This window comes from Scardinius erythrophthalmus (assembly GCF_964197995.2).
Source record: "Scardinius erythrophthalmus genome assembly, chromosome: 17".
Classification (NCBI taxonomy): Eukaryota; Metazoa; Chordata; class Actinopteri; order Cypriniformes; family Leuciscidae; genus Scardinius; species Scardinius erythrophthalmus.
Window position 1 is genome coordinate 3477758 of NC_138237.1, and position 20839 is coordinate 3498596.

General features: G+C 40.6%; 1 protein-coding gene across 1 annotated transcript; it reads right to left on the reverse strand.

The window, feature by feature from the left end:
• Positions 1-11971: 11971 nt before the first annotated feature.
• On the reverse strand, positions 11972-19751 carry LOC308705630 (polyunsaturated fatty acid 5-lipoxygenase-like). The gene is made up of 15 exons (XM_081390720.1): positions 19585-19751; positions 17876-18071; positions 17711-17792; positions 17414-17536; positions 17018-17118; positions 16690-16862; positions 16430-16576; positions 16127-16333; positions 15957-16043; positions 15540-15746; positions 14355-14467; positions 13412-13524; positions 12634-12734; positions 12384-12554; positions 11972-12294 (listed from the first exon to the last, which is right to left on the reverse strand). The coding sequence occupies exons 2-11, from the start codon at positions 18066-18068 to the stop codon at positions 14456-14458; spliced, it is 1332 nt and encodes a 443-aa protein (XP_081246846.1). The 5' UTR covers positions 18069-18071; positions 19585-19751; the 3' UTR covers positions 11972-12294; positions 12384-12554; positions 12634-12734; positions 13412-13524; positions 14355-14455.
• Positions 19752-20839: the final 1088 nt, after the last annotated feature.

A 20839-nucleotide genomic window follows, 5' to 3' on the forward strand; every position in this document is an offset into this window, starting at 1 on the left:
AAAGCCGAGTGAGTGCCTGTCGCCATGGTAATTAGTGGCGGATTGGCAGCAGGTGTGGGTAATTTGCGCTGAGCGTTTGAATGAGGCCACGCTGGCTCATGAGAGTATAAAAAGTCAGAGGAAGAGAAGTTGGGGGTTGTTCCTCTCCTGCTTGTGGTGCTTTTGTTCCCGTTTGGAAGTGGCTGGCTCCTGTTGGGAAGTGTTCTCTGAAGTGTGTCGTTGAGGGCTCGTTGCGAGGAAAAAGGAACGTTGTGTGTATGAGGAATTGAAGACGGAGGGAGAGAGGATTTAAAGAGGGAAGTGCATCGTCTGGATGGAAGAGCGAAGATAAGTAACCGATTATTGAATCTCCTACCACATGTTTGATACCGAGATAGATGTGGGCTGAAGTGTTTGGAGTGGACCGTGTGAATATCACTGAGTGAATTAAACTGATTCTCTGCCATTCTTATCTTCTCTTCCTGTTCGGATGGTGAAGCAAAACCAGTCTATGTCTATGAAGAAGTGTTTAAAATCTCCTTCCTCTCACTGCCGATCCTTCGCTTTTTGAACCGAGACCCAGGGTGAGTGCTGGCCTTAAGTACACTTAATGAGTGGATTTGCAGTGTTTGAATTGCCGTTCCTTCTCTTCCCTCGTGCTGTATATTGGAGTGGAATTCCTGTGAGTGTGTGAAAGTTTGTTTTTAACTGCCGTGCGCTCGCCCAAGAGGCAGGCTGGTATATTGTACATCTTCAGAACTTGGAGAGATCGAGTACGTCCAACTGAGGAAAGGTTTGGGAAGGACAGCTGGCGTGAAATCCTGTTTCCTCCACGACATACGTAAGAACATTATATTGCTGTGTGAAGCATTGACTCTGTCTGCCCTAGAGAAAGCCCAGCCCAGTCTGTGACTGTGAGTTCGCTGCAGCCCAAAGCCCACCTGTATTGGAGTGAAGTTTCTGTCTTTTCCACGACACATGTGAGAACATTATATTGCTGTGTGAAGCATTGACTCTGTCTGCCCTAGAGAAAGCCCAGCCCAGTCTGTGACTGTGAGTTCGCTGCAGCCCAAAGCCCACCTGTTTGGAGTGAAGTTTCTGTCTTTCCCACGACATATGTAAGAACATTATATTGCTGTGTGAAGTATTGACTCTGTCTGCCCTAGAGAAAGCCCAGCCCAGTCTGTGACTGAGTTCGCTGCAGCCCCAAAGCCCACCTGTATGGCGTGAAGTTTCTGTCTTTTCGACAACACATGTGAGAACATTATATTGCTGTGTGAAGCATTGACTCTGTCTGCCCTAGAGAAAGCCCAGCCCAGTCTGTGACTGTGAGTTCGCTGCAGCCCAAAGCCCACCTGTATGGAGTGAAGTTTCTGTCTTTTCCACGACACATGTGAGAACATTATATTGCTGTGTGAAGCATTGACTCTGTCTGCCCTAGAGAAAGCCCAGCCCAGTCTGTGACTGTGAGTTCGCTGCAGCCCAAAGCCCACCTGTATGGAGTGAAGTTTCTGTCTTCTCCCACGACATATGTAAGAACATTATATTGTTGTGTGAAGTATTGACTCTGTCTGCCCTAGAGAAAGCCCAGCCCAGTCTGTGACTGTGAGTTCGCTGCAGCCCAAAGCCCACCTGTATGGCGTGAAGTTTCTGTCTTTTCCACGACACATGTGAGAACGTTATATTGCTGTGTGAAGTGTTGACTCCGTCTGCCCTAGAGAAAGCCCAGCCCAGTCTGTGAGTTCGCTGCAGCCCCAAAGTCCACCTGTAAGAGGAAGCTGTGGTCGTCCCTTCACTGGAGAACTCACCTGTCCGTCACCTCCCACTGTGTACCTGATACCAGCGTGGAGAAAGGAACCCAGTTAACCTACTTACCGTAAGACACCCACCTGAATCCTATCGACTGCTGTGAACGGTCCCCTACTTCAAAGAGAAGAGGAAGCTGTGGTCATCTACGCACTGGAGAACTCACCTGCCCGTCACCTCCCACGGCGTACCTGATACCAGCGTGGAGAAAGGAACCCAGTTAACCGACATACCGTAAGATACTTACTTGCATACTATTGACTGCTGTGAACTGTCTCCCACTTGAAAGGAGGAGAGGAAGCTGTGGCCATCCACTTACCGGAGAACTCACCTGTCCGTCACCTCCCATTGCGTACCTGATACCAGCTTGGAGAAAAGAACCCAGTTAACCTACATGCCGTAAGATACCTACTTGTATCCTATCAACTGCTGTGAACTGTCCCCTACTAGGAAGAGGAGAGGAAGCTGCGGCTGTCCACTCACCTGAGAACTCACCTGTTCATCACCTTCCATTGTGTACCTGATACCTGCTTGGAGAAAGGAACTCTGTTAACCTGCATACCGTGAGATACTTACCTGTCTGGTACTCCTTACTGGGAATCGCCGTCTGTGGGGAAGACTGTGTCCTCTTGCCGTCTTGGACTCCTCCCTGGACGAGGGAGAGAAGAAGACTTTTAGATTAGGATTACCAATTGTTTTATTCTTAATAAAATTTGTTACTCTTTATTCCTTGACTCTGGTCTCGTCTCTGGCACGCTCCTCAAAGTGTTCTGGGTCTAGGGGTGGGCATAGTCTGGTTCGGCCCATCCCGACCTGTGACACTATCAATGATGATACTTGTGGTCTTTATCAAGAAATTCAGGTGTTACGAGATTTTCGGTTTCAGTGGGCTTACATGAATATTCATGCGCGGAACTGAGAATCTAGCTCCTTGTATCACAGCAGGATTAATGGATTTTTTTTAATTTTTATTTTATTTTTTATTTTTTTTAAGGTACATTTACTGTAGTTTTCAATGCATAAACTGTAAAAAAAAAAGAAAGAAATGTGTTGGTTTAACTTAAAGTAAGTTATGGCTACCTGGTTGCCTAAAACATTTCAAACATTTAGCTCATTAAAATTTTAATTTTGAATTAATACAAAAATGTTATCTGAACCACATTGATTTGACAAGATAAAGCTGTGATAAATCATGAAAATATCATGTCGATATCACAATCACGAAAACATCACAATCGTAGTTTCGTAACCGTATAGCCTATCCTATGCTATATATAAATATTAGTTAGCAAGTTTTGCGCAGTTGTTTCTTTCCTGGATGATTGCAGGCATTCACTTTGTGCAGCTTTAGAATAAAGCACAGCAAACCTCAACTTGTATTGATTTCATTTTCCTTTGTACCTCACAATGCTTTAAAAATTAGTCTTTTACTAATTGGTCTCAACCGTTGAATAACTGAAATAAACTTGTATAAATGTATCGAGTTTTTAACAACACGATCTCATGAAAGTGCGTATCTATAGCACGCATGATATTTCTCTTATTATTTATACGCCAAAAAGAGTTTTTGCGTTCAAATGATACGCACTGTAAACCCCTTGGGATTAGGGGTGAGGAGTGCGTGTGTATTACACGCCATAAACTGCGTATCATATGTACGCAAAAACTCTTTTTGGCGTATAAATGATACGAGAAATATCATTCGTGCTATAGATACGCACTTTCATGAGATCGGGCTCATCTATCCTAGCGTGATTGTTCTGAACTTCTTGTTTATTTTATAAATATAAGAAAATCAAATAAAAACCACACAAAAGCATGAATGTGTTTAATACATAGCCTAAGTAAAAAGATCACGGAATCCAATCCTAGTTTTAATCTGGATCAAACCTTCAGTTTGTGTTGTTCAAAACTTGTCAGTATTTTGGATAACTTTGATCCAAAAAACAAAAAACAAAACAGGATTATCCTGATCCCAACAGGGGGTAGGATTTCTAGGAAGAAAATGTAGTAAAATTAAAATTGGTCAAAAATACAACATTTGTATCATGTAATATACACACACACTCACATTTTTATTTTGCTTTTGATTAGCTTAACTGTTAAAGTAATACATTAGAAGTAGACATTAGGCTACATATTAAGCCTTTCGGTATAGCCTACTGTAAGTAAAAAAGAGATTTTGGCACCATTAAATAATCCCCAAACAGCTGTAAAAATCAAACAAAAATATTATATTTAATTCAAAGTGTTTTAGCACTGTTTCTTAACTACACTGGCACAATCATAAAAGATGAACCAGTCAAAAGATCTTTGCAAGCGAACACAAAGTTTTTTTGGTGAACGGTATACGAAACTTTTCTGAGAGAACGCAAAAGCATTGAAAGATTTTTTTTTCCCTATCTCATATTTTTTACATGACCATGTCCCTTTGGGGGTTCCGTAGAGCACCAGTAATCCAGATTTGGTAATCGGAAAAAGTTTACATACAGATCAGGGTGATCCAATCCAGTTTTGCTTTGAAAAACCGGCACAAAAGATAGATAGATTACCTGATCCTGGATAGCAAAACATGGGATTTCCAAATCCAGATCATTCTGATCCAGATTAAACTTTTTGAACAACTGGCCCCAGAGGATATGTGTCATAAAAATGTGGATCGGGTTCGATTTTCTGTGTGTTTCGCATCCGTAGCAAGCATTTTGAATGGTGATTTTACAATTCAGAGCCGCTGAATCACGTATTGAAAAACTGCATACGATAATTTCAGCCTCAGTGTGCAAAAGCCCTTTAATGTGGGCTGAGTCTATACCTGCGCCCAGGAAGGAAATCCTCTGACTGGGGAACAGTGCTATGTTGATTCTGACTCCCAGGCTTTCTAGCACAGGTCTGTGGGAATTTAGTTCAGAACAAGCCAGTCGTCGAGGTAGGATGTGCATTCCCTTCTGTCTCATGGGGAAAGTGCGCGGGGCCAGGAACAGTCCGGATGGTAGGACCGTATACTGGTGGGCCACCCCTTCCAATGCAAATCTCAAAGACGATCTGTGATTTGGAAATGAAAGGATGCATCTTTCAGGTCCACTGAGATAAATCAATCCCCCAGGGCGTACAAGCATGAGGATTTGTTTCAGGGTTTTGTTTTCATAAGGCCCTATTCAGATGTCTGAGGTCTAGCATGGACCATCCTTTTTGGGAACGAGGATGTAGCGACTGTAGAAGCCTGACTCGCTGTTACTGTTTCCACCGCCCCTTTTGCCAATAAGCTCATTACTTTGGTGCGGAGGTAGAGAGATTACCGTATGGACGGGAGGAGAAGCTCACGCGCAATCGGGGAGACGGGGAGGCAAAATAATTAATCAGAATACCTAGCAAAAGTTTATCCTGCTCCTAGCTCATGGACAGCTCCTACTCACACTCTCCGTCTCTGCAAGATTCGGAAGGGAATGATTCAGATTTCTCTCTGCACAGCTACTAGAAGACACGCGGGTTGCTTACGTCACATCTACGTCGCCAAGCTCAGTTTGAGTCGGTTTGAGTCTGCGCGTCAGGAACGGAAGTCCTAAAAAAAAAAAAAAAAAGCTAAAAATGGGCTTCACTTGTCTCAATTGAGTTCCAATGAGATGGCTCTGTCTTATACTGTCTATGCGTAGACTCAAACTGAGCTTGATGACGTAGATGTGACGTGAGCAACCCGTCTGTCTTCTAGTCGCTGTGCCGAGAGAAATCTGAATCATTCCCTTCCGAAACTTGCAGAGATGGAGAGAGTGTGAGTAGGAGCTGTCCATGAGCTAGGAGCAGGATAAACTTTTGCTAAGTATTCTGATCAATTATTTTGTCATTTTGCCTCCACATCCCCCCGATTGCCCGCGAGACCTCTCTACTGTGCGACAGAGTCACGCGATTATGACGCAATCGTTAGCCTATTTTCACAAAAACTGCTTCTACGGGGCCATAATGTAAGATAGAAGGTAATGGAGCCTTTTATACATTTTCGTATTTCTTTAGAAATAATGGACAAATGGAGTCTTTAAACGCCTCAGATGTAAAGTTATTCACTGTCAAAGTGACACCAAGATGAATGGGAGTCAATGGGATGCTAACAGCAGGTGATGGTCTGCTAATCAATGGCGGCGCCCGGGGAAGCTTCAGTTTACGGCTGATAGATTACCCCCGTTTGTAACGCGTCTGTTTGCCTGTCGCTCGGTTATGACGCACTGAAGCGCCTGTGATATTCTCCTGTGCAAGCGCACACCTAGTGGAGAGAAGTGGTAATTACAGCATATTGTAAAGTTTGGACAGTCACAGACTGAATTGAATTTTCTCATATTCCTCAGTAAATCAACAGGTATCTGCCTAAATTCTTTAAATTAATTTTGTAGACAAACAAATTATACCTATACAACTTAAAGTTTCCCATGTAGAAGTTGCAGTGGATGTTGAAGGAAAACTAAGTCTACACATTCTTTTTCACTTTCCTATTATCAGATCTAACATTTGCAAAATAGACAAAATACAGAATCCTGCCAGAATATATATATGTTTTGTCTGGTATCCAAAACCAGTCAATCCTGTGAACAGCGAGTGATTTCTGATAACTATAAATAGCTAATCTTCTATCATCCAGTGAGTTCGACTGAGAAAGCCAGGAAGAGCTAGCCTGGGAAAACCCAGACAACTTCTAGCAAATTCAGATTTGCTTGAGAAGTAGTCTGGGAAAGAGCTCATTCAAGCCCAGTTCCATGGCCGAGAAATCGAGGCACCAATCAGAAACGTTGAGGCGGGCTTTACACGATCGCTCTGATTGGTTTTAGGTCTATCCAATTGCGCACAGAGGCATTTGAGCGACGTCCGTTCAACTTTTAAATGCATTATTATATTCAAATTGCAAACACATGAGGACAGTCTCCATGAAAGACCCACTGGCAGATGAACGTGCAACTACATTTCTCCGAAACGTTAGGAAATTAAATTTAGAGGATTTTAACTGGGACAAGATGATTGACAGGGCAGTTTAAGTGACAGGACGCACGCGACAGATCCTTCCGATAAAGATGACGAAGTAGTATGTCCCAAAGCTTGCCTACTTTTTTGCTACACATTCAAAAGTAAATACCTTTTCTTCACAAAAAGAGTACATACTTATGGCATAGTGTAACTTGGGACACAGCATATGGCTTTACATGATGACTATCGCTCTGAGCGACGTCCGTTGGTGACGCCCCTTTGGAAATGATTTGTCTATGGAGCTTTGCCAGACCATAACTCAGTTACTACTGAGAATGGTCTGGTTTTAACCAAGCTAAGGAAGAGCAGAAGCAGGAGCCGAAGTGATGTTAAAAATGAGCAAGTTGGTTTATTGAATAATCTTAGTTGCGCATGTTTCATCTGACCGGGGGGGTATTGCACAAAAGCAAGATAAGGGATTAAGCTGGGATTTTCCAGTTATCCTGGCTGAATTTAGCCCTGACTCGGTTGCATGAAGGGAGGCTAAATTAATCTACATTAAGTTACTATGGAGATTTACACTTTGCAGCTAGCCTGCTCCGGAGCAGGCTAACAACCAGGCTAAGATTAATCCTAGTGATTTATCGGCTAGTTCCTCCCTAAATCCTACTAGATATTAATGTGTTTTAGTCACTTCATGGTCCTGCATTAAAATACTAGATATACTGTCATTCATCCAAGTATGCGTACTGTTATTTTAGTTATTATTGAAAACTGCTGTTAATTTCAATGTCAGAGGTTTGATGAATATTATTTGAGATTTAAAGCATTTATTGTCATACACCCAGTGAGGAAAGCAGATTTTCCTGAGCAATTATTACTTTACTGTCCACAATGAATGCCAACACAGTTCAAAAGAACTATACAATACAATATGAGAAATAGAATATAGACTGTATATCTATATATGCAAGTATAGAGTAGAAATGTACTGTTGAATGAGAAAAAATATCAATATATTATATTTTATTGCAGTTGATGAGATACAGTGCTATGCATAAGTTTAGACACCCATGCTAAAGTTGACTAAAAAGAGGAATAAAAAAATAATCTTTTGGAAACTGAACTTAAAGCCTTAATTAAAAAAATAGGAAAAATCCAACCTTTAAGGACACCAATTTTCTTTGTGAATGAATAATGTATCATAAATAAATAAATGTTCTTGTTATGGGAATTTTTGATTTTCCATGATTCACAGTATTGATTTTCATTTACTTTCAGCATGACATTGAAATGATCCTTGACTGATGTGTGTGTGTTTTTAAACACTGGGAAACAGGTGAGATGTCAGGAGGAGGCAGATTGAAAAGGGACCTCTGACCCCTAGGGTCAGTGGCCGCCCAATTTAGAACTTGTGAGTTTGTAAGAACAAACTTAGCAGTATCAGAAAACTAGCAGGGAAGCCTCTCCTTGTTTAGATAAGGGCCTGTAAGCAGAAGACCTTGAAAGCAGTATAAAGACTCCTCTGCCCTCCCTCCCTGGTCGCACTTGTTTCACAGACTGTACTGGTGACTTCTGTGTGGCAACTGGGCCTTCTTGCAAGAATAAATACTTTTAAAAGACAATTTGACTCAGAACTGTCTCTTACGCAGGTGATGATTGTTTAACGAATATTTTTGCCACAACAGTTCTTCCTTAAAATACAGGGTGCATACGTCTGGACACCCCTATGTTAAATTCCCATAGATGCAGGCAGATTTTTATTTTTAAAGGCCAGTTACTTCATGGATCCAGGATACTATGCATCCTGATAAAGTTCCCTTGGCCTTTGGAATTAAAATAGCCCCACATCATCACATAGCCTTCACCATACCTAGAGATTGGCATGGTTTTATTTCAGTTAGCCTAATGATTTGCATTGAGAGATGATCTTATGGAAATAACTCCATGCCAATCTCTAGGTATGGTGAAGGCTATGTGATGATGTGGGGCTATTAGATGGATAAAAATAGAGCAAATTATCTGATTATAGATTACATCAAATCAATTAGAAACAAAACCTACATACAAATTGATAAGAGTAAAAAGATTAAACAGATTATTGACATAAAATAAACTAAATAGATCAAATAGATGCACATAGTGGGTATGTGTTTGCAATTATTCTACATGTTAAATGCATGTCCACTGGTCACATTTAAGGCAAAGTATACAATTATTTTTGAAAATGACAAGTAGGGCCTAACTCCTTGAATTGTAATTATGAGGGTTTCAGTGGAGCACTGGTTATTTGGACTACTTATGCATTCAATCGGTCCGCTATTGTTTGCCAAGCATTCTCTCTTTGCTTTATTACAGCAGCTGTATTGCCTTTTTTACATATTATATGTTTCACTTTTTTATACGTTTCCATAAGAAGCTGTTGCTCATTAGGCCAAAAGTATGCCGCACGGGTTTTGTCCATTTTTGCATCGGTGATTGTGATGGATTTCGTGATCTTTTTAAGAATGCCGTGAACGCGCATTTATCCAAACTATATACACCCGGCTTGACATATCCGCGCGTTCTCATCCTGGCTCAGCAAACGTGCAACGGATTAACCCTCCTGTTACCCTCAAATCTACCGACATCTTTTACCCACTGGGGTCAATTTGACCCCAGCAATTTAAACCCCCAAAATTAGATTTTTTCCCCAAAGGTTTAAGTCAGGTACTTTATGTTTCTTTGTTGACTACTTAAATAGCCCTTTAAATAAAACACCACCAACCCCCCACCCCCACCCCCACCCATTATACATCCAGAATACCTATTGCACGACTATGGACAAATTAGCAAATCACTACAAAATGTCACTGATTTATCTAAAATTCTGTTATCTAATGTTTTAATAGCTTTTTATTTATTATATTACACAATATATTTTATCAAGGATGGGTTTGTGGTCAATATGACACTCCCATTGATAGTCTCAGGATGCCTCACTGTTGGCACGACACAGGACTCATGGTAGCGTTCACCTTTTCTTCTCTGGACAATCGATTTTCCAGATGTTCTAATCAGATACATTAACTTTGCACCAGTCTTCTGCTGTCCAATTCTTGTACTTCCTGCAGAATTTCAGCCAATATTTGATGTTTTTATTGGAGAGAAGTGGCTTCTTTGCTGCCCTTCTTGACACCAGGTTGTTGTCCAAAAGTCTTTGCCTCGCTGTGTGCAGATGCTCTCACACCCACCTGCTGCCAATATTGAGCAGTTCTGCACTGGTGGTGACACGATTCCCTAGCTGATTCCTCTGGAGGAGAAGTTCCTGGTACTTGCTGGACACTCTGGGACATCCTAAAGCCTTCTTCACTGCAGCCGAACCTCTATTCTTGAAGCTCTTGATGATCTGGTAAATGGAGGCCATTTTGATGCAAAGATGATCCTCCATCTTTCTTTGGAGGAAACCATTGCTAACAGAAGAACACAATGATTGGAAGCACTTCTTCCTTCCTTATAGCAATTGTGTGCTGATGATATGATTAGTAAAATGATGTTAGCTGGTAATTTGGTGCCAAGGACAAAAACAGTGAAATTTGGGGTTTTGTGATAAAGCTTTTTGAAATGATGTAAAATGCCTCTGATCACTCTGCACAATAATCTAGAAAAATGTGAATCAACATCATAACAACTGAAGCAGCAAAAATTTCAAATTTGGCCACAGCTGTACCCTGTCATTCAAGTGGGAAGTGTCCGGTCGAACAAGGTGATGTTGGTGGCGCATCCGCTGTTCAGCTCCCGCAAAAGGTCCACGTACTCGTAGGAGATGCCCTGTTGTTGTAGGGCGAGCAGTACGGCATTGATCTCTATGCTGTCGAAGGCTTTCTCGTAGTCTACGAAGGCCAGTACCAAGGGCATCTTGTACTTCCGGCAGCGTTCGAGCAGTTGGTTCAGCACGTGGATGTGGTCCATTGTGCTGTAGCCAGACCGGAAGCCGGCCTGTTCGGGTGGCTGTTGTTCGTCCAACTGCCTGGCTAGTCGGTTGTACAGCACCTTGGTGAAAACCTTGTACACGGTCGGCAGGAGCCAGATTGGCCGATAATTCCTCAGCTGTTCGCGGTCACCCTTCTTGTACAACAGCACTGTCTTGGCCGTCTTCCATTGATCTGGTGTTCTTCTCTGCGCCATGTAGCGGCTGAAACGGCTGGCCAATGCTGCCCAAAGCATTGGTCCACCCGATTCCGTCCAGCCCTGGTGCCCGGTCTTTCTGGATGTTCTGGATCGCATGCCTGACCTCACTGGTCAACACTGACGGGATGGCTGGTATGGCATCGTCCTGCATTTCGGGTGGGTCGACTGGTGTCTTGCTGGCGAACAGGTCCGTATAGAACCCAAACCCCCCCCCCCCCAAAAAAAATTTGCTAAGAGGTCATTTTCAATTGAGAAAGAGCATAAAGAGAGAGCTCACAAAGAGAAATGGTTTATAAGGCTTCTGTGGAAGCTTTCATACATTTGCTCATCCCCTATATTATGTTTTCCCCTCCCCCACAGCACAAAATATCAAAGTTCTTGCAAGAATTATGTTTTCCTTTCCCTGGAAATATATAATTGGCACTGGAAATATCTAATTTCTTGTGAGAATTATGATTCCCCCCTCCACTATATCGTGTGAACTATCAGTGGTTCTTGCAATACTTCAAGTAGGCCTATACGGTAATGTCAGGTTAGGGCCCTAAAGCAGAGTGAAGGTTTTTGAAGATCATAAAATCTCAATTTATAATGACCTCAATATCATCCAAAATAAATGTGGGATTTGTGCCTAATCACCAATGTGAACAACAAAAAAAAATTGATATTTCTTATATGTTTTATACGGTTTTATACAGCAAAATGAGCCTGGGGTCAAATTGACCCCAAAGAACACCGATGCTACAAAAGTACGTACAGAACATTGAAAACCTATCATCATGTTAATTTTATGTTTACCCAGTTGTCCCCATTAAATTAGGAAAAGTCTTTAAATATGAAGCAAAAAAATTTTTTTTAAGTATGTATTTAGAGACGTTAAACACTGAATGGGGTCAAATTGACCCCAAAGGTAATAGGAGGGTTAAGCTAGGATGCACTGATTAAACTAGGTCAAGCCGCGACTGTTCTGTTATCCTGGCTTTCTTAATTCTACTTTTGTGCAATACCCCTCGGGACAAATTCAACAAGTGTTATTCTACCCAAGCACAAAAGGAAAAACAAAACACTGCTTGACAACTTTATCGACTGCACATTTGTTTTTTATTTTGTGTAGACATTCATTTCTTAGTACATGTAACCATTTTCATCCAGACTAGCATTTTCACTAAAGTTATGTTGTTGGTTGTCATGTTTGCTAGTTCCCCCAGCGATGTTCTCTCAGACGGCCACACTGTTGGGGATTCGGTCTGGACACAGATACCAGTACGGCACTTTCAGATTCTCATTTCGGCTCTTGATGATGTTAGTCACTTCAGCTAATTTCTTGCGGAAAGTCTTGGCGGCTTCCATGATCGGTTGTTCAGTGAAGTACATATCTGGATACTCGCCTAGAAACAGCTGGAGAAGATTTGCACAAATAAAACAACGTTTCAACAAATTTGTAGGAAGCAAGTTTATGCAAACTAGTTCTGAAGAATCAGTCAAACCTCGTTGTCTTGGAATTGACTGAGGGCCCAAACTATTCCTAGAACCAAAGAGGAACGCCCACGGTCCGGCAGACTCTCCATGATGTACTTCATGTCCACCTGGCCCTTCTGAGCGGGAGGGGGCTTCCGCATGGTGGAGGGGGCGTTGGGGATCCAGGAGAACCAGTCAAACTGGAACACAGGACAGACGTACAGATATCTATCTATATCTATGGTTTATATTCATCCTGAAGAGTGGGTGTAAACACACCTGTCCAAAGTTGACTGCAGCGTGTTGTGCTGAAGCTGTGAAAATTACAACGGTCAGGAACTTGACCAACTGCTCCCGAGTGTTCAGGGAATCCGGGAACTCTGTGAACATTGGCTACAGGTTTAGCACGCACATGCATTTAGGAGCGGTGTAAACACTGCACATACTAGCATACAAACACATCCCAGGGCGCAATTGATCATTCGCAAAGACCTTCAAATGGTCAATACACCATTTTAAAATTTTTCATTGCCAACTAATGTCTAGTTTTTCTGATAAGTGACCTTATGATTGATCAGATTGATACAAAAAGTGAATTACTTTATGTGGAACGTTTTCTCCTGACCAGACATTAGCAAGTGTGCCAGTGTTGCATGTTAATCTTATTGTACAACATAAAACTGAGTAACAAGTCTTCAGTGAACCAAGTTCACTGACACTTGAGGAGGGATTTAAATTTGAAACAGTTATCAATGTGATTGTTATTTTGGAAGCAGTGGAAGACGTAAGTCCCTCAAAGTCAGAACTTCAGTTTGTTATTTTGGCCTAGTCGATTTAAAGCTTCCCTTTTTGTACTCCGATTATACCAAATAAACTAATTTGTAATGTTTTTGTAATGCTGGGACAGGAGAGCTTATTTTTCCCCTCCATGAATTCCCTTGTTATGGCCTCCCCAGACTGGGAAGGCATGTGAGAATTGGGGGCTCGTCCGGGACTTCTCGCAGGGTCAATGAGACGGTAACGCACTCACAGTCTAGTTAAATGATCCTGTACTCACCACAATTCTTCAGACCAGAGAAGCAAACATCCTGAACAAATTCTTGAATCTCCTTGTCTTTCTGAACAGTCTCATCACTGCCATAGCAAATCTTCACCACGTCAGAAACAAAACTGGAGATAAAGTTAAATGAATCAGCAAACGTAAAAAAAAAAACAAAAAAAACAAAACAAAAAAAACACCTGGGTGTCAAATGCTTTAATTTGTTCATTTTTAATTTTCACCATTAGTGAAGGTACTAGGTACTAGGGATGTAATGGTTCAGTAAAAAAAAAAAAAAAAAAAAAAAAAATTAATAATATATATATATATATTCCTGCCCACGGTTATTCTCAAATCTGACATTGCATCTATATGGTTTGGTGAAAAAAAAAAAAAAAAAATTAAGCCTTGCCAATTAAACCTTTGAAGTAGAAAACACGAAAGAGAACATGCGCGCTAAAAGCTTTGTGCATGAATACTAAATGGAGTTCTTTCATGTCTTGCGCTTGAATGGACAAATTCACACAAAATTATCAAAATGCCCATCTTAGCGAGTATCTCAGTAAACAGTCTGTTATGTCTTGAACGTCAACAGTCGAGAAAAGACAGCACGTGTACAGTATATTGATCCATGCATTATGTCTTAAAGTGACAGCAGCCTAATATATTGCTGCTGGTGTCTGTGTTTCTGTTTATCAAACTAAAAAATAAGGGGAATTGATGTTTGCCTTTAATAATGTTTGAAATTTATATTATTTAGGCTAGTAGTTTTAGCTGTGGCATCAAAACTGGAATAGAGAATTGTGAAATTTCACTGGTCTCTGAAATTAGTCACAACCTTATTCATTACAATACAAGCAGATAAAGAAACAAAACCGTGACCCTAGAACCAAACTGGGAGTAATCCAAACCGTCACACCCCTAATTTGAACATCTGTAAGTTAAGCATTTTATCAAGTACCTTCTGATCGCCTTCCAGACCACTCGCGTAGCTACGGGTGGGCCTGGGTGGGCCTGGGCCCACCCACCTGTCAGTCAGGCCCATCTAGTCACTCAGTGGCCTCACAAGGTAGCCTAGGAAATTATGTTGCGATTATAACAATTTTGACCTATAAAAATAAATCTTAATGTTTCTTGATTCTTGTTTGGTTGTCATGGTGATGACGAAATGCCCGCGTAGCGCATTTCGGAGTCAGACTCAGATGATTGCGAACAGCCCATTCCCCCTTCACAACGACGAGCACATTTCACAGAGGGACACTGAAGTTTAGCTAAGTAACGTTATGTTAAACTAAAATGAAAACAGAGCAACAAGTTTGTCTCAAAAAGACCACGGCCACCACAGGAGGAAGATAATGCAGATGTTCAGGAGAATTGACTGCATTGTTGGACAATAACGAAATCATTGCAGTGTTCAACTCTTAAGGGGGTCGCACACTGGACGCGCAGCGCCGCGTCTAGGACAACTCTCACCTGAAAATCCGATAATGTCAGCAATTTTCATTCAAGCAGCTGATTTCTGTGCATGAATATAAAACTAAACGTATATTGCAGCCCAGGGTGAAGTCAGATTCATTAACTACGATTTGAGACAAATAAATGTAAATTTAATATAAAACTATGTAAATAGCGCTCTGTGGCGCGGCAGGATTTTGAACAAGGTCCTGAGCCGTTGCTGGGCGCAGCGGACAGACGCCGCCGGTGTGTGTAGTGTACACTACACTCAGAGAATAATGTGTTCGAATTTAAAACTGTGTGCGACCCCCAGCCCCGTCGTCTCCTGTTATAAGCTAGTCATCAAAAGTAAGCCAATCTACGTTTATGTAGTTGCCTAGTCAATGTTGTTTATATAACGTGGTTTATGTGGCCGCTGAGCCAGACTATGACCAAGCATTGTTTTTGGTTTTTACACACTGTCCACTACTGTCCTGCTGATTTGATGATGTTTCGCATCTGTCAGATGCGCGTGTGTGTGTGGTGTGGCCTGGCCGCGCGCAGTGGAAATGCTGTTCTTATCGTTATGTTCTTTATTAACACTGCTTATGATGACATACATGCTTGTGCTCTGATTAAACTGTGGTGTATTCAAGCAGGTGTAGTTGTGTTGGCCTATTTTGATAACAGATGCATTTTAGGCTGTGCCCACCTGATTTTCTCTGGGCCCACCCACATTGTGATTCCTGGCTACGCTACTGTTCCAGACCATCATGCCGTCGTCTCTGTAGTAGTAGTTGGGCAGATCTTCCACTCCTCGAGCTTTCATGGCCTCAGGGAAGCACATGGACTTATAGGTTAAAGTCTTCATGGCCTTTTGAATCACTTCCACAATTGCAGTTCCACCAATGGCAAGAGCCTTTGAAACACAAGGACACGAGTGAATCTTTGAGTCTCAGACTACAATTTTGTAGACACTTCTTTAGAGAAGTCTACAAAACGGGAGTCAGAGCTAGATAAGATCAAGTCAATGACTATGCCGCTTCAGACTCAAAGTCATGAGAAAGAACCAGGAATAAACATGAAAAGAAAAAACTGTTCAAAGGAACTTTACCAGGGTTCAAGATACCTTATCAAAGATCCCATCTTTAGAGATGAGTTTCTCTCGAGCCGCAGCATTGATGGCAATGGTGAAACGGACATGAGGTATCAGCAACTGTGAGGAGAACATAAAGGCTGCAATGATTGGCTGCAAGATGGCCTTCAATAAAGCAGTAAGCCATGAGTTTCAGAGTCTACCTTGTACACTGGATGGACAGCAGCGAGCTGTCTGTACATGGCTATGGCAAAAACCTCAGATGTCAGATGTGTCCTGAGAATGTGTGTGACCAGCTGGTGTACATTAAAGTCGGAGGATTTCACCCACATCTTGGCTAGCATCCAGTCGTAGCGACCATCGCTCGGGAGAAAGACAGTGTTCGCCCCAGCAGGAGTGTGACGACTGAGCTGTTCCAGATCAAGTGAACCAACAGAATATTTGGTAAACTCCAAACGCTAACTTTAATTTGAAATAATATTTCACTAGATGATTTCTGCAGGCACCCGAATAGCGATCGGCATGACTTCATTCTGGCTGTTCCTGTACAGAAGGCAGAAGGGAGCAGACAGATACTGCTGGGTGTTTGGGTCGGTGGCATTGGCTCGCACTCCCTCCAGGATCGCATAGTCTGCGATGTAGACGTTTCCCTCCTGTAATAGAGAGGTGTTTAGAGTGAAAATCTCATTATCATTAATTCACATCCAGAATTGACCACTGCAACTGTCCTGTCTACACCACTGAGGACCAAGCATTATCTCCTGACCTTTAACTCCTCCTGTAGAGTGAGACCTCGATCCAGGGAGTCTTTCACCATCTTCTGCGTGACTGCGAACCCGTCTGGAAGACTCGTGCACTTCCTGATCATCACAGGATTGCAGCCGTTTAAGAACTGATAGCCAAACATGAAGTCCTCTTCCCAGTTCTCCATCACATATTCTGTCAGAGGGAGAAAGCCAGTGAGTTTAAGGGAATGCAAACAATACGTGTGTCTCAGCCTGTTTATTTGATTTTTCCCCACAATAAGTTGGACAGCTCATTTCTGTATTAGAAAAAAAAAAAAAAAAAAATTCAAAGGAAGAAACTGTTCAAACCTGAGAGTTTTTGATTGTCATAAATATTTCTCAAATCTTCAATATCTGTCCAAGACGACTGGAACAAGCTCTTCAGTTTGTTAAGATGAAGATTTTTGATCCTGAAAGAGATCACACCAGGAAAAACACATCAGCTGAATGCTCATTATCAGATTTTCTGGTTCAGTTTCAGCTTCACTTCTTTCTGAATTTATTTTGGGATATTCCCTGGTTAAAGAGTTCACCCAAAAATCATTTTACTCATGTTGCAAACATGTTTAGTTCATTAAGCATTTAGTTCAGTTGAACCTTAAAAATATATTATATATATATATATATATTTTTTTTTTTTTTTTTTTTTTTTTTTTTTTTGAAGAAGAATGTTGGGAAGGGATGAATGCAAACTGTGAAACCTACGCTTCATTGAAGTTTTCATCGAAGTCCACAGCTTTGTCAGCTTCAAACTGAACGTCCAGAGGGAGTTCACTGCGCAAGTTGGCATCTATGCTCATGGGGAAACCAGGCTGCCACTCCTTCCACCTTCAAGAAGAGGTAATATTCATCTTTCAATGAGTTATATTTGGTGCCACGAAGTATAAGTGAAATGGTGTAAGGGTGTTCAGAATTTTAAACTAAAACATCTGGGGTAAAATAAAGACATTTACACCACCAAATGATAGAATATTGTCCAGGATTGTAACAGTGTCCTCAAACCTGAACAGTTGTTTTCTGGATTCCAGTTCCGTGCGTCTGTGATCATTTAGCAAACTGGTTTTATCCTCGTGAGACAATCGAGCTAAAGGAACACACAGAAATTACAGTATTAGTGAAGGGTTTGATTCAGGACTGGATAGTGATCAGAGTTGGGATAGGACTCACCCTTGCCATCGCGAAGAACCACTGCATTTTCGTTGGCGATCCAGCGATAACAGGGGAAGTCGAAGCGATCTCCGGAGGGAGACGTCACACTGATGACTCGACAGTACCACTGATCATCGAGCAAGTTCTTCTTCTCAAGCTTCACCAGCACGATGTCTCCCAGCTTCTCCTTCACATGGACGTCGATGGGCATCACCTTTAACGACAGCTTCTGTTAGACAACCAGAGCCTTTGCAATTCGTTGGCCCGATTCAAGCGCAACTGAGGGCCCTTCTGTTATGAGGCCCGTTTCCAGTAAAACCGGTGAATCAGGCCTCGACTGGACATCACAGGGTACAGTATGTGCAAACATTAAAGAGTGTAATTAGGGAAAACTGATCAAAAATACCACACAATTTTCACTGCAGTCAGGATTATGGCAAGCCATTTTAGCTTAAATTGTACCCAGCATTACTTGTCGTAATTGCATTTTTACTAGTAAGGATTCAATTAGAGAGCTCTACAATTCAATTCTTACTAGTAGAAATTACAATTAGCTCTACAAATGAATTTACATCTCCATTGACTTACATTCATTTTTAATTACGGAGCTCTACAATTGAATTGTTACTAGTAAGAATGCAATTGCAGAGCTCTTTAATTCAATTACAGAGCTACGCAATTATACATGCATTTAATCCGTTTTTTTACTAGTACAAAATTAGAGAGCTCTCTAATTTTAATTGTTACTAGTAATGATTGAATTGTAGAGCATCTCTAATTGTAATTCTTACAAGTAACAATTCAATTGTACAGCTCCATAAATAAAAGTGAATGGAAGTCAATGGAGACATATGACTAGTAAAAATTAATTTGTAGAGCTCTCTAACTGGAATTGTTACTAGTAAGAATTGAATTAGAGAGCTCAGTAATTGTAATTCTTACTAGCAAAAATTAAAAGAGCTCTCTAATTGTAATTGCTAGTAAGAATAGAATTGTAAAGCTCTCTAATTGAATTCTTACTATAAAAATGCAATTACGACAAGTAACGCTGGGTACAATTTAAGCTAAAACGGCTTGCCATACAGGATGCCCTAGTTAATCTCAGTTTTTGTTATACAATAGTTTTTCTCTTTATGAAAAATTATGAAAGCTGGTTTCCACCTCTGAAAAAAAAAAGTTTGTGATCTTTTTTTGTATCTCACATTTGACTTTGCTCAGATTTGCGAGAAAAACATGCAATTGGAAGAAAAAAAAGAAAAAAAAAGTCAGAATTGTGAGTTATGAAGTCCAATTCAGAGGGGAAAACTGCTTTTTCCTCAGAATTGGGAGTTAATATCATGCATTTCTGACTTTTTTTAAAACTATAAAATCACACAATTCTGAGAAAAAGAATAGCAAGATGAAAAGGTCGCAGTTATATTTTTAGTTGTTGGGCAGAAACAAGCTTCCATACATTTTCAAACATAATGTTAAATTGGATTATCTGTCAGAGTGCTTTATATTGCTGGAAATAAACTGGGCAAGTGATTCTCTTGAAGTGAAGAAATATGTGGAAGCTTTGGTAGGGAAAAGTAGAGTTACAGAAATGCAGTTTGGAGAAACTTTAAACAGTCATACTAGACACTGTGATTTCTCACTTTTCGTGAGGAAACAAAAAAGGATTTAGTGATCTGATAAGTGAAACTATTTTCTATATATAAGCGCGTCAAGAAAAACACAAATCTTACCGTTCCTCTTGCAAAACGTTGAAAGAAGGATTTGTCCAGCAGAGTCCGATCACTGCATCTCTCCGAGCCGATCAGTGTTAGGTGAACATGATCTAATGTCCCAGCGAACTCCTGCTTTCCAGTGCTGACAGAGACTGTACGTGAACATTGTGCTCGGATGGGAAGACGAGTACAATTGACTCTCACACCTGAGGTTTTTTAAAGTTTAATTCAGGTTCTGCCCTTTGTATTGGGGTGTGGTCTATCAATCTTGCTTGTGATGATAGGCTACTTGTGTCTTTATCATGAGATTCAGGTGTTGCGAGATTTTCGGTTTCAGTGGGCTTACATGAATATTGCAGAATCAAGCTCCTTTTATCACAGCACAGAAGGATTAATGGATTATTTAAAAAAAGGGTACAGTACATTTACTGTATGCATAAATAAATTTAAAAATAAATAAATAAAATTGTGTTGGTTTAGTAAGTAAGTTACCTGGTTGCCTAAAACATTTAGTTCATTAAAATTGTAATTTTGAATTAATACAACGAAGGAGATTATTAAAAAAAAAAAAACTCAAAATGTTATCTGAACCACATTAGTTGATTTGACAAAAGATAAGAAAGTTGTGATAAATCATGATTTTTTTTTCGTTTTTTTTCGTAATCGTTTATAGCCTATATATTAAAAATATTAGGCTAGTTGGCACGTTTTGCGCAGTTGTCTCTTTCCTGAATGATTGCAGACATTCACTTTGTGTAACGTTACGTTAGAATAAAGCACAGCAAACCTCAACTCGTAAACATTGATTTCATTTCGTTGTGCTTTTCCTTTGTACCTCACAATGTTTTTAAACTGTCTTTTACTAATTGTTTTCATTCGCTGAATGCAATAACTGAAATAAACTTGTATTAATGCAGCCTATCAAGTTTTTAATCCTAGCGTGATTGTTCTGAACTTCGTTTAATCTAAAATTTCTAAAATATAAGAAAAATAACTAAAAACCACACAAAAGGCATGAAAGCGTTTAATACATAAGTTAAATTTGGATTAAACAAAATTGTACGAACAGAAAAAAAAATTGTTTATAGTTTATGTAAAAATTATAAACTACAGCAAATGAGAAAAACACCTCACGTCCTTTTACAGAATAGAATTAACATCCAGAGGATATGTGTCATAAAAATTCGAATCGGGTTCGTTTTTCTGTGATTTTTGCATCCGTAGCAAGCATTTTGAATGGTGTGTTGACAATTCAGAGCCACCGAATCACGAA